We start from the raw sequence: 12756 nt of genomic DNA on the forward strand, positions 1-12756 counted from the left end.
TCCGGTCCTGTTTTCCGTCCCTGCCGCCAGCCCCGGCCCAGGCTGTTCTAGCCCAGCTCCCTTTCAGAGCCCGCCCGCGGCGGCCTCCGGGTGCCACCCGCCACCTCACTGGCAGAGCAGCTGGCGCGGGGCCCCTGCGACTCCCGCCCTTGGCATCCCGCGAGCTGTAGCCGTGGCTTAATTTGTCTCTCCTGTTGCTCCCTGGGACATCAGTAGAAGAAAGATTCCGACTAGGCCCTGCCTTAAGCTAACAGGAAAAGAAGTGAGCGTCTCCCGACTTTGCAGTTTGTAACGGGAGAGCCCTGCCTCCGGCTCCGGCTCTGGAGGAGCGGCTGGAAACACAGGCTCCCCTCAGAGACCGCCCGCTGCCTCTGCCCTCCTCCCCTCACAGAGCCCCGACTTTGTGCCCTGAAACGTGGGAGGGCGCAGGAGTGGCCTGGAGGGGGCGGAAGCCTCGGGAGGCTCTAAAGCTCAGCCCTTGCTTCTCACACGACTCGGCTCCCCCAGTCTCCTGGGGTTCAGTCTCCTGGGTGACCGGCGTGGCCACTGCTGTGGGGAGGAAGCTGCCTTCCTGGCCGTGACCGTGGGCCTCGTGGGCCTGGGTGTCTGCTGTGCGTCTGAGCCAGGAGGCTGGTCGCCCGGTCAGCCTCTGCCCTCCCTCTTGCTTTGTGTAGAAGGAATCTGAGGCCCAGAGAAGGAAAGGGACTTCCCTAAGGCCGCGTGGCCAGTCCCAGCAGGCTTGGGCGGTGCTAGAAGCAAACGCCACCCAGGGGCACCGCAGCCCAGTAAGTCACCTTGGGGGGCTAGCAAAGCTCCCCGGGCTGCCGTGGCCGTGCGAGCTCAGCTGCAGGCTCTCCTGGCCGCGGCTTGAGCCAGCGGACCCGCCGCCCCCATCAGCACACGCTCCCACTGACGTCATTTCTGGAGAGCGGGGTCCCGGGGGTCACTCCGGGAAGGTGTCCCCAGAGCCCCCTCTCAGCGGCCTGTGGCCAGGTCCCCACGGAGTTTCCCCAGGACACAGGCTCAGTTATGTCAGACTCAGCCTGTTCTCCGCCTGGACCCCCGACAAACCAGAGCCGGTTTGTTAGGGAGAAGGACAGGAGCGAAGGCCTCCTGCATGGGCACCCGCGGCGGGCAGGGCTGCCCCGAAGGGACGGGTCTGCAGAGAGGCCGGCTCGGTCCCGGCGGGCGGCCTGAGGAGGCTGCTGCCCTGCAGAGGAGAGAGGTGGAGAGTAACCTGCATAGCCACAGGTGGGCAGAGGGCCGCTGCCGTGCTGGCCAGAGGCTGCCCTGACGCAGACTCCTCTCGGGGGCCTGCTCCGTGGGAGCCCGGTTTTGTTGGCTTTGAACAGTCTGCGAGGACCTGGGCTCCCCTCCGGCCCCCCCCGCCCCATCCTTTGCTCTCCCCTTCGGGTCTGAGCTGTGGACACTGCCCCTGGCAGCCTGTTCTCTGCCTGGACCTCCCCCCCACGTCCTGGACATTGGCCCACTTACAGCTGTGCCAAGGACCCTGACTTTACGGCTGTGTTCACTGCTCCGCAGGCCCCCGTGCCGCCCGCCGGCCTTCCTGCACCACCGCCACCGCCGTGCCTGTGTCTCAGCCCCAGGGTCTGTGTTGGGGCTCGGAGACACCCCGCTGCTTAACCCCATCGCAGACTGTGAGCGGGGTGCCTGGCACCCCAGCGCAGCAGGCCTGGACGCTCCGGCCCTCCGCGGGCCCGCTCCCGCCTGCCTCCGGTCCTCCCTTCCTGTGCAGCCACGGGCGCAGGTGGGGCGGGCCCCACTCTGCTCCTCTGGAAGCAAGTATGACCTCGGGTGGGGGTCACCACCGCTAGTGAGCCAGGGGAGAACTGGGGGACAGGAATGTGATGCAGAGGACCAGGGACAAGGCTGGTCCCTGTCACCTCTTGGCCACGCGGCCACCTCAGGGCTAGGAGGAGGTCCTGGACTGAGCTGGCCACGCGGCGAGCTTCCCGACAGCCCAGGCTGCCCAGGGCACTCCCGGCCTCAGCCCTGCAGGGCTTCCAGGCTGAGCTCCACACCGGGACCCGCACCCGGGGCAGGCTCGGACGTGACTGAAAAGGGTCTTGATGAGGAGTCTCCCTGGCCCCTCGGTGGGGGTAGCCCCGTTCAGGTCCTGCATACCCGGGAGAAGGCCAAGGGAACTCGGTGGTGGCGCAGAGAGACAGCAGGGGCTGCCCCTGCCGTGGGCCAAACGCCCGCCTCCGACTGTGGGCGCAGGCCTGTTTGGGGTCCCATGGGAGCCGTTCATCTCAGCAGCTGAAGGAAGCTGACGCAGGAGCCGCGAGGAGCCCCGGCCTGTCCGCATGGTTTCTGGGGTCGTGCTCCTGGAATCTGCCGGGAGCCTCTCTCGGAAGTCTCCGCGGCTCCGAGCGGGCAGGACGCTCTCCTCCGTGTGCGGCCTGGCCGGCCCCCTTCCCTGTCCAGCCGCTGGGTCCCCTCAGAACACTGGGGTCTCTCTGACCCTCCGGGAAGCACTAGGTCAGCCCAGCTGCAGCGGGGTTCTGGGCACTGGGCCTGACTGAGCTGGGCAAGGGGCTCACAGAAGGCCAGAGGTGGGGCTCCCCCACAGGGGAGGCTGAGGTGGATGCTGGCTTCAAAGCGGTGGCAGGCACCAGGTAGCGAAACCTTCCCAGGCACCTAGGCCTGGTGCCTGAGTCCTGCTCCCCACTGGGGCACCGCTGGCCGGGCCAGCAAGGTCTGGTCAGGCCCTGGGCCCTCCGTCTCCGCCAGCCTCGTACTTTTGCCCTTCACGTCCTGCCTGAGGTGGACCAGGCAGTCCTGAGATCGGGGACCCACGGAAGCGTGCAGAGCAGGATGTGACCGTCCTCGGGCTCACTGGAGCTGTCTCCAGGTGGGGGCTGAAGTGGGGGGCAGGGAGGAGCGGAGCTGAGCAGTCCACACTGCTGAGAGCCTGGCTGGGACGCGGGGACATGCTCTGGGCCTGAGGTCACAGAGCTGCTGGACCGTGGCCAGCTGGCCGCACACACTTTCTATTCCTGGGTCTCGGGCTCCAGCGCCAAATACGGAGCTGCCAGCCCGGCTCCGTCAGCCACGGCAGGCGCGTTGGTGGACGCTGCAGCTGGCACCACGAGACCCCACCCTCACCAGGGCTGCACCGGTCAGCTCATGCCAGGCCACAGCCAGGGCCTCGGTCCACCCAGCTGCTTGTCCACTCCTGGGTGCGCTTCACCTGCTCTAAAAATGCCCAGAGCTGGGCTCCTGCTGGCCTAGGGGCTGTCTCGGTGCCGTCACCGCCGCTGCCTGAGTTCGCCCCCAGCCAGGGCTGATCCCCAGGGTGCAGCAGACCCCCCCTGTCTCCCGCTGCCCCCTCAGCAGGGCATCTCCGTGGAGCCGCCTGTTCTGCCTGACACTCACCCCCACACCTCTGGCCTGCGCCCAGTGCTTCTGCACACACACACAATGCTCAGGACCAAAATACCATGTCACCCCACAGCGGAAAGCTGGGGTGGTGGGACTTGGAGTTGTAGCACTGCTGGGCCCCTCCCAACCCCCACTCACCCGACCTCGGGCCCCGATTTCCTCGCTCACTCAGTGGCTTGCTCGTTCACTGGCTCACGCATTCATCTGTCCGTTCAGGCCTTACGCTGCTGCACTCACTGACATCATCCTCACGCGTCCCCCACCCAGGCGCCTGCATACAGGTGCTCTCCGCGTGCTGAGCCACGGGCCACGCGACGTGGCCGCGCACGGTTCTGGACGCCTGTCCTTGGGTTGTGGAAACCCGGAACAGGTGCACAGCCAGCACAGTGTGCAACTTCATGCCTGCAGGAGTGGGCCTCGCCCTGGGGGGGGGGGCTGTGATGGTGGGGGTCGGCGCTCTGGGCGGCTGCAGCGGCCCTGGCAGAGGGATGAGTTTTCAGGGGCCACCCAGCCCCCTCTGGAGGCCGCCTACCCCCAGCCCTGCACTAGGCACGGCCTGCCTTCCTAAGCACCTGCAGCGGCACCTCTCCCCGCCTGGCCCCTGCGCTCCCCCTGCCGCTGGCAGGTCTGTCCGGCCAGTTTCCAAGCCGTCTTCCCTGCCAACGGCTTCTGGGCCAGCCGAGCCCTCCCTCGGGAGCGCGTCCCCGAGGGCCGAGTGAGGGCTGAGTGGGGCAGGGGAGGAGGCCCCAGTCCCCGCCAGCCAAACGTGTCTCCCCGCCTCTTGCAGATGGATGTGCAGGCGCCGAGAGCTTGGGGAGCAGCAGCCGCTGTGCCCGCAGGGAAGGCTGGCGGCTGGGCTGGGGGGTTCCTGGAGCCTGCCAGCCCCCCTCCGCCATGGGCTCCCCGGTGGTTGCTGCCCTGGGGCCTGGGGCGGCCAGGCTCTCGCTGGAGACCCGGCATGGGGGGTCTCCAGGCCCCGCCCCTGGCGCCCTGGCTTCGGGGCTCTCAGGCGGCAGTGATGGCCGCTGTCGGCTGGGGTTACTGAGCGGCCGGCGGGTGTGAATCGCGGAGGCTCGGACCTGGCCCCTCCGCGGGTGTTAACAGTGGGCACAGGACAGTCGCTGTCGGCGCCGCGGCGGTCACGGTGGGCGTCCCAGGCCGCGGGGGCCGCAGCCTGCCCGAACGTGGTGCTTGTCTCTTGCAGACTAGCCAGTTCCTGGGGAGAGACCATGTCCACGACCCCCGACTGTCCGCCCCGGCTGCTGCGGGGCCCCCCGAGGGAGCAGGCTTGCACCCTGCTCATCATCAGCTCCAAGTTCCTATTTTTCATCTCCATCATGATCTACTGGCACGTTGCGGGCGTGCCCAGGGACCGAGGGCAGCTCTCCAGGCTGCCCGCGGACGTGCCGTGCCCCCGCCTGGCGCCCCCCACCCCGGCCCCCGGCGGCCCCGCGCCCGGCAACATCTTCTTCCTGGAGACTTCGGAGCGGACCGACCCCAACTTCCTGTTCACGTGCTCGGTGGAGTCGGCCGCCCGCGCGCACCCCGAGTCGCGCGTGGTGGTGCTGATGAAGGGGCTGCGCGGCGGCAACGCCTCCCTGCCGCGCCACCTGGGCCTCTCGCTGCTCCGCTGCTTCCCCAACGTGCGGCTGCGCCCGCTGGACCTGGCCGCGCTGTTCCGGGACACGCCCCTGGCGGGCTGGTACGCGGCGGCGCGCGCGCGCTGGGAGCCCTACCTGCTGCCGGTGCTCTCCGACGCCTCCCGCATCGCGCTGCTCTGGAAGTTCGGCGGCGTCTACCTGGACACCGACTTCATCGTCCTCAGGAGCCTGCGGAACCTGACCAACGTGCTGGGCGCGCAGTCCCGCTACGTCCTCAACGGCGCCTTCCTGGCCTTCGAGCGCCACCACGAGTTCATGGCGCTGTGCATGCGCGACTTCGTGGCGCACTACAACGGCTGGGTCTGGGGCCACCAGGGCCCGCAGCTGCTCACGCGCGCCTTCAAGAAGTGGTGCGCCATCCGCAGCCTGGACCACAGCCGCGCCTGCCGCGGCGTGTCCACGCTGCCCCGCGAGGCCTTCTACCCCATCCCCTGGCAGGACTGGAGGAAGTACTTCCAGGACATCAGCCCCGAGGAGCTGCCGCGCCTGCTGCACGCCACCTACGCGGTCCACGTGTGGAACAAGAAGAGCCAGGGCACGCGGCTGGAGGCCACCTCCCGCGCCCTGCTGGCCCAGCTCCACCACCGCTACTGCCCCACCACCCACGCGGCCATGAGGATGTACCTGTGACCCGCGCCCTGGGCCGCCGCCTCGCCTGTGGGGCAAGAGCCCGCCTGCTCACCGTCCGGCCGACCGCCCCGGCCGACCGCCCCCTCCGGAGGCCGGGGGGCCGCTTGACCCCCCCAGGCCAGGTGGGATCGGTCGTGCCTGTGACCCCAGAAGGCCCAGGGAACCCCCTGCAGATAGGAGCTGTCCCCGGGGGCCCCCCATGAGCCTCAGGCCTCCCCGGCCTGCTCAGACCCCTCACGTCGCCCCAACACCCCCTGACCCCACGACAGGCGCTGGTGGATAGGACGGCCTGGGGCTGCCAGGAGGGGAAGCGTGGGCGAGGTCCGGGACTTCCGGTCTCGGAACCTTTAGGATATTATTCACCTCAAACATGACCTCAGGAAGTTGAGAGAATTTCGGGGGGCAGGCAGGGCAGTCTGTCCAGCAGTATCAGCCCCCACCCCCACCCCAGGCCCTCCAGGCTACACACCTCCGAGGAGACTTGAGCAAGCCACAGCCTCTCTGAGCCGAGTGTCTTCACCTGCAGCGGGGGCGGGGGCCGGGGTCATTTCTGGCCATAAAATCCTCAGAAGTGGAGCCTGAGGGACCTTGGTGGCTAGAGGGGACCCCTGTGAGGGCTGCCTGGAACTGGGGTTTCTGAGCCAGCTGCCTGGGCTGGGGAGCACCTGTATCAGTGGCTTAGAAGGAACTTTCTGGATGCAAACTGCAGGACCATTACAGGGTGGCCGGGCGAGCCAGGAGACCACGGCCCCAAAGTCTGGAGGCAGTGGAGCCCTGATCCCCGAGGCAGGCGCGTGAGTGGGACGCGCCCACGGTGCCTCCCTGGGACCGGCGCCAGCTGCTCTGCCTGGACCGCCTCGCCCCGGAGCAGACAGCCCCCCCTCCGGCGGGCGCGGCCCCCTTCCAGGCCCTGCCCCCGGGGACCCCCGCAGGCGAGTCTCTCCTGGGCAAGGCCAAGGCCGTAGAACTGTTACTGGGCAGGGACAGGGGCGGCCCCGAAGCCCCAACCCTGCCTGCTCTGAGTGGGCTCTGCCACCCGCCGCATCGAGACAGACACATAAAACTGTAATGAAAAGGGACTTTAATGCGGTGAGTCGACAACACGGAAGACCGAGAATACAGCGTCTGAGTCGACACCTGCAGTGACCCGGCCCCTCCTGGGCAAAAGTCCAGCCAAAGGGACTGGCCCAGAGCGAGGCCTGAAAGCCCCTTCTGGCCGGGACCCACAGGGAAGGGTCAGACACGGCCTAGGTGGGAGGAAAAGAATCCACGAGAGTCAGTGCAGACGCTGCCACAGCCCTCCCGCGGGCCTCGCCCACGTCGCCCTCCGCCAGCCCGGGGGCGGGAAGCCAGCGCGGCCTCCTCCAGCAGGTGCCCTGCTCCGTGTGGCGTCCCGCGGCCCCGGCTCCAGCCTGCCGCCTTCTTCCTCAGGCTCCTTTTCTTTCTCTGCTCAGCTCCACCCCCTTCTGGGAGGGGCAGGGAACCTGGGACTTCCCCTTTTCCTAGGGACCCCCCTGCTACAGAACAACCAGCTTCACAGGTGGGGGTTCCACATTCACGAGCCCCCCGCCCCCCGCCCTCGCCTGCACAAGAATCTGCTTTCCCAAGGAGACTGGTGGCCTGAGAAGGGAAGGCCCCGACAGAGAGCAGGGGCGCGTGGGGGGCAGGGCCGGGCCAGGCCCCAGGTCTGTGTGACCCACGCCTGGGCTCGTCTGTGCGAGGGGGATACTGCCGAGAGGCCCCCTCCCACCCTCTGGCACAGCCCACGCCAGGCCCCTCTCATCGTGGAAGCCGAGGCCTGACTCTCCGGGGGGCTCCAGAAGGAGCCAGCCACAACCACCCACAGCTCCTCGCCCAGCCTCCAGGCCCGCGGGGGTAGGGGGGGCTCAGCCCCAGGGCAGGCCTCAGGCCAAGGCAACTGGACCCCACAAGCCCTCATAGGCTGCGGCGGAATCAGCACCCCCGGGGGTGGCTGACAGCCCCATGTGTCCCTCCCCCCTCAGCTCCAGGGTGGAGAGTCCCCAAGTTCCCCAGGACTGGGCAGAGGAGAAAGGAGGCTGCTGGGCACTTCCTGCAGTGTGCGCACCAGAAACTGCTAGTAGATGTCCAGGCAGGGCCCCTGGGGGGGCCAGAGCTGGCCCTCCACAGTGCCCGGCGGGGGCCCGTCCTGTCCCTGGGAGGGCGGTGAGGCCAGCGAGCTGGTGGCCACACACTGGCCTCCGCAGCCTCAGGGCCCAATCAGGAGCAGAGAACCCTGATCCCCACTCACACAAATTGAATACAGGAAGTTGGTCAAACTAATTGAATGAGCCATAAAGGCAGCCCTGAGGTGAGCTCCCAGGAAGTGGCCGCCACCTGGAGCTGGGGGGCCGGGAAAGGTGGAGGAGCCAAGCCCGGAGACACCCAGGCTGGAGGTCCACCCAGGGACGGGCGGAGCTGCTGTCACATCGGAAGCCGGAGGGGGCGGCCAGCGCCTGAGTCTGCAGAGGGGTGCAGCTGAGTCTTGGAACGTGGGGAACGCCGAGCTAAAAGCCGCCGCCGACCAGGAGCCCCGAAGCACCCAGACGCCTGAGAAAGCGCCTGTGGAGGAAGCGTCTCCTCCACAGAGGGTGCTGGGAAGCTGGGAGCCACGTGTACAGAAAGAAGGGGCCCACCTCACACCACCTGCAAAGTCAACCCAAAGTAAGAGTTCGAGCAACACCACTCTTAGAAGAAGACACAGACGTCGCCTTATGGTTTGGGATGAGGCAGTGGTTTCTGAAGTACGAGCCCGAAAAGCCCAGCGACAGAAGGAAAGAGCCGCTAAGACGGGCTTTGTGACTATGAAAATGGTGTTTCTGGGCCTCCCTGGGGGTGCAGCACCATGAAGCTATCGCAGCCGCTGCAGCACAAGTTGGATCCCGGGCCAGGGAGTGACCCGCGTGGGCAGCAGACCTCCCCTGTCCCGCCCGCTGCGCCCCTCAGCAGTGTGTTTCTGCTCCCCACTCTGTCTGGTGAATCCGCTCACCGCCTGCACCTCTGGCCTGTACTTGTATGCATAAATAAATCTTTTTTAACAATTGAAAGTTGTGTTTCAAAAGATACCATGACAAAAATGAAAAAATGACTCCACAGAAATGGAGAAAATATTTGCAAATCATCTATCTGAAAAGAGACTTGTATCTGGACTCTGAAAAATTCTCACAACTCCCAAAATAGAGACCCAAATTTAAAAATGGGCAGTGGGCCTGAAAGGCAGTCTCTAAAGAACATGTATGAATAGCCAAAAAGCACATGAAAAATATGTCCACCAGTCTCTAGGGACAGGGGACCGGGCACAGCGAAAGGCCACTTCACACCCATCGATGAGTATCGTCGCAAAGGCAACAACTTGTGTGTTGGAAGAATGTGAGGAGCTGGAACCCTGGTGCATTCATTGTTGGAGAAATAGAAAGGTGCGGCCAGTGTAGAAAGCAGCTTAGCGGCTCCTCAAAATGTCAGGCACAGCATTGGTGAAAGTATAACTGTGTGACTCAGGAATTCCCTTCCTAGGTACACACCCAAGCAGACTGGAAATATATATCCAGACAAAATCATGCACATAAAAGCTACAACAGTATTTATTATTCAAACTAGTCAAATAGTGGAGACAGCCTGAAGACTGGGCTGAGGAATCTATGTGGTGGAATACTATTCAGCAATAAAAAAGGATGAAGCACTGATACATGCTACAACATGGGTGAGCCCTGCGAGCATGCCAAGTGGGAGAAGCCAGACAAAGAAGGTAACATGTCACATAATTTGTTGATGTGAAGCGTCCAGAACAAGCAAATTTTATAGGTAGAAAGTAGCTCAGAGGTTGCCAGGGCTTGGGGGAGTGACAGCTGGTAGGTATGGAGTTTCTTTTTGGAATGCTAAAAATCTTCTATTTCGAGGGAAGGTGGTTGCACAACTCTGTGAATATACTAAATAACTGCTGGGTAGGCCGTAGCAACAGCCTCCACCCTTCCTGCATTGTGGAAGGACTCACCTCCCCGGCCTCCTGGGCTTTGCGGGAACCCCCTTGCCACCTTCTGGCCCAGTGCCTGTGATTGGGCACGGCTGGTGCGTCCTTGGCATTGGAGGCTGCTGCCTTCTCTAAGTTCGCAGTGGCCGAGCCAGTGTGCACGGAAAGCATGACTCATGGAGGAGGACACGAGGAAGGCGGGATCTCGCAGAGTGCAACGTGACCTTGAAGCATCCAGATTTCCCCGGCTGGACTTCCATGGAAGATTCTCACGGACCTGTGTTCTGGAACTAGAAAGCGGGAATACTGGCACAAAGGGATCGTTTCTCTTGGTAAACAAACACTGCAGGCAGGGAGAAAAAAAACACTGGGCAAATGTTATGGAATCCCAATAATTGCATTAGTTTTAAACACATAGGTGCATTCATATACGCTTTCTACATTTTACCTATTTATGACGCTCGTTCACTGTGACTCGCGCGGTGGCCAGGAGAGCAACATGGCGGTGGCCCCAGCACACTGGCCCACTGGGCGCCCCCGGGGAAGGTCCCTCCCAGCTACAGGCTGATTGCAGGCGCTCTGGGATTCAGCTGTTGGCTTCCTTCTTCTCTGCTTCACACGAAGCCCATCGTCTCCCGAGGAGACATGCCCTGAGTCTTCAGTACCCCACCCCCGCCCCCCGGCCGAGCTGGCTCTGGGGGGCGCACTTTACTTCTCTCCAAGCCTCCAGTGGCACCCACACGCCAGGGCCTCCTTGAGGCTCCCACTGCAGGGGACCGCACCCCCCCACCTCCCCAGAGGGGCGTCGAGGCTGTGGCCGCCCGCGCGCCCCCTAGTGGCTGCGGGTGGCAGTGCCGCGTGAGCGCGCCGGCGGGAGGGCTGAGTGGCCGGCCTGGGCTGGGGTCTGCAGGATGTGCCCCCCAGAGATCTTACTCTAGTTGAAAGTGGTGATGAGCCCGAACCACGTGGGCTTCACACCGCTGAAAGGCAAACGGTGCTGAGAATCCATCTTCTGGTATGTGTTTACCACAGTCTTTCTTAAAATAATAATGAAAAGGCCGGACATGGGATGCGCGGTCAGGAAGCAGGCCGGAAAGCCCAGGCTGGACTTGACGTCCATCCACCTGATGCTCGCCACGCGACGCGGGTCCCCAACCTAAATCTCCTCCAGTTTCGGGGAAGCCGAGACGCCTTCCTTGGTGCTGTGTGACCCCCTGTGCTGACGGCGTGACACGGCCTTGGGACCAGCTCCTCGGTCCCACAGGGCCTCGCGGGGCCAGGCCCTAACTGTCTGGTCAAGCGGGTGACGGTGAGTGATGGCTGGCGGCCGCCGCCACGCAGCCCCGCACTTTGCATCCACGGGTCCTCGGTGGCTGTCGTGGAGACGGCTGGTGCTTCTCTTGTTGCAAGGTCTCAAGCACCTTCTTACCAGAAAGCTCTGTCTGCGGTCAATGTCACTTGACCTGGCCCCTGCCTGCACCTCTGTCCCCTGCCAGTGCGGCCACCACCCTCCCTCCACGCTGGCTTGCAGCTGGCGTTCCCTGCGGCCATCTCCGTTCTGCGAATGGTCTCTTCTAACCCCAAAGTACCCCATTGACTATCTCAGGGAAGCTCCTACATGCCTCAGATGAGCTGGCATTTCCTGAATCTTTCAGGAAATGTTAGAAACGAGATCAATTCAAAGCTGAATATTTGCCAGGAGAGTCCACATCCTACCCATTCTAGGAAAACAAATAAATGCATATTTTATTTTTTTAAGATGTGTTTATTTATGCATACAAGAACTTGGGTACAGGCCAGAGGTGCGGGGGTGAGAGGATTCCCCAGAGACAGAGCGGGGAGCAGAACAGGCAGAGCCACTGAAACACACTGCTGCGGGGAGAGGTGGGCGAGACAGGAGAGGTCTGCTGCGCCCTGCGGGTCACTCCCTGGCCGGGGATAGAACTCGTGCTGCAGCGGCTGCAATAGCTTCATAGTGCTGAGACTTAACCCCTTGTGCCACCAGGGAGGCCCTGATATCAGTTTCAAGTGAGCGTCCATAAAACCCCCAAGTGCTTCTGTGATGTTTTGGTAGAAAGCCAGCAACGAAGACAGTTTTCACGGCGTGGATTGCAAAATGACCATAAATTGTCCCAACTTCCCAGAGAGACTGAAAGGAAATTTTGTCGGCAGTGGACAGCTTTTATAGCAGTCCAAGGCTCAATTCAATTATAGACGGTCAGAACCGAGGTTCAGGGAGTAAAAAGCTCACATGAAGGAACGGAGGAAAAGGTCACAGCTCAAGGCCTAGAAACTGCTGCAGACCCACAAGCCAAACCTTTCCCAGAACAGCACAGAAGCTCAGGACTGGGAGGGACTTCGGCCACTGGCCAGCCGCCGTTCACCTCCCATCCGAAGCTGCTTGTCCGTCATGATACAGCGTCCAGTGCAGAAGCAAACCCTGCAGTTCACAGAGAAGGTGTGATCTTGAGCCTGAGCAAGATCAGCGACAGGCAGTCAGGGCTCAAAGATTCCGCTCCTCCCCAAAGTCATCCAGACACCCCGGGTCTTGCTCCCTGTCTGCCCCACGACACTCGACTTTTCACCTCATGACCCAAAGTTGCTGCTCTAGCGCCTGCCATTGCCCCACACTCGCCAGAGTGCTCCCCTCATTTCTATCCATTGGCCAGACCTCACCCTCCTAGTGACAAGGGGAGCCAGGGCCCAGCTAAAACTTCTGTGCTGCACGGGAGCAGAAGCCCCCCGAGTCTGCTCTCAGATTCTGCGGCTCTCCCAGGCCTGCTCTGGGGGACTCTGGCTTGGCTCCGCTGGAGCAAAGTCCCTGCAGTTGCTGCTCATCCGCAGGGTAGCTGGCTCGCCCACACATGCGCATGCTCTGACGGGTGGTGCCAAGCTCCCTCACACACCCTGCATCAGCCTCGCCTTCCTGTGTTTCGGGGTGCAGCCTTTGGGACCCAACCCACTGAGCCCGCCGGTGTGGCGGGGGGCTCTGTCCACCTCTGAGTGCCATCTAGTCTCTGGGAAGCTGCCGTGACCCTGGGACACATAACTGCTGTCTGTCCACCTGCCATCCCA

At 63.5% G+C, this 12756-nt stretch overlaps 1 protein-coding gene across 1 annotated transcript; it reads left to right on the forward strand.

The window, feature by feature from the left end:
- The first annotated feature begins 4554 nt into the window (after positions 1–4554).
- Positions 4555–8602, forward strand: A4GALT (alpha 1,4-galactosyltransferase). The gene has a single exon (XM_012720649.1). It carries the CDS (start codon positions 4635–4637, stop codon positions 5694–5696), a length of 1062 nt encoding a protein of 353 aa, XP_012576103.1. The 5' UTR covers positions 4555–4634; the 3' UTR covers positions 5697–8602.
- The last annotated feature ends 4154 nt before the right edge of the window (positions 8603–12756 follow it).

The sequence above is a fragment of the Condylura cristata genome, unplaced genomic scaffold (assembly GCF_000260355.1).
Source record: "Condylura cristata isolate star-nosed mole 26May11 unplaced genomic scaffold, ConCri1.0 scaffold00004, whole genome shotgun sequence".
Taxonomy (NCBI): domain Eukaryota; kingdom Metazoa; phylum Chordata; class Mammalia; order Eulipotyphla; family Talpidae; genus Condylura; species Condylura cristata.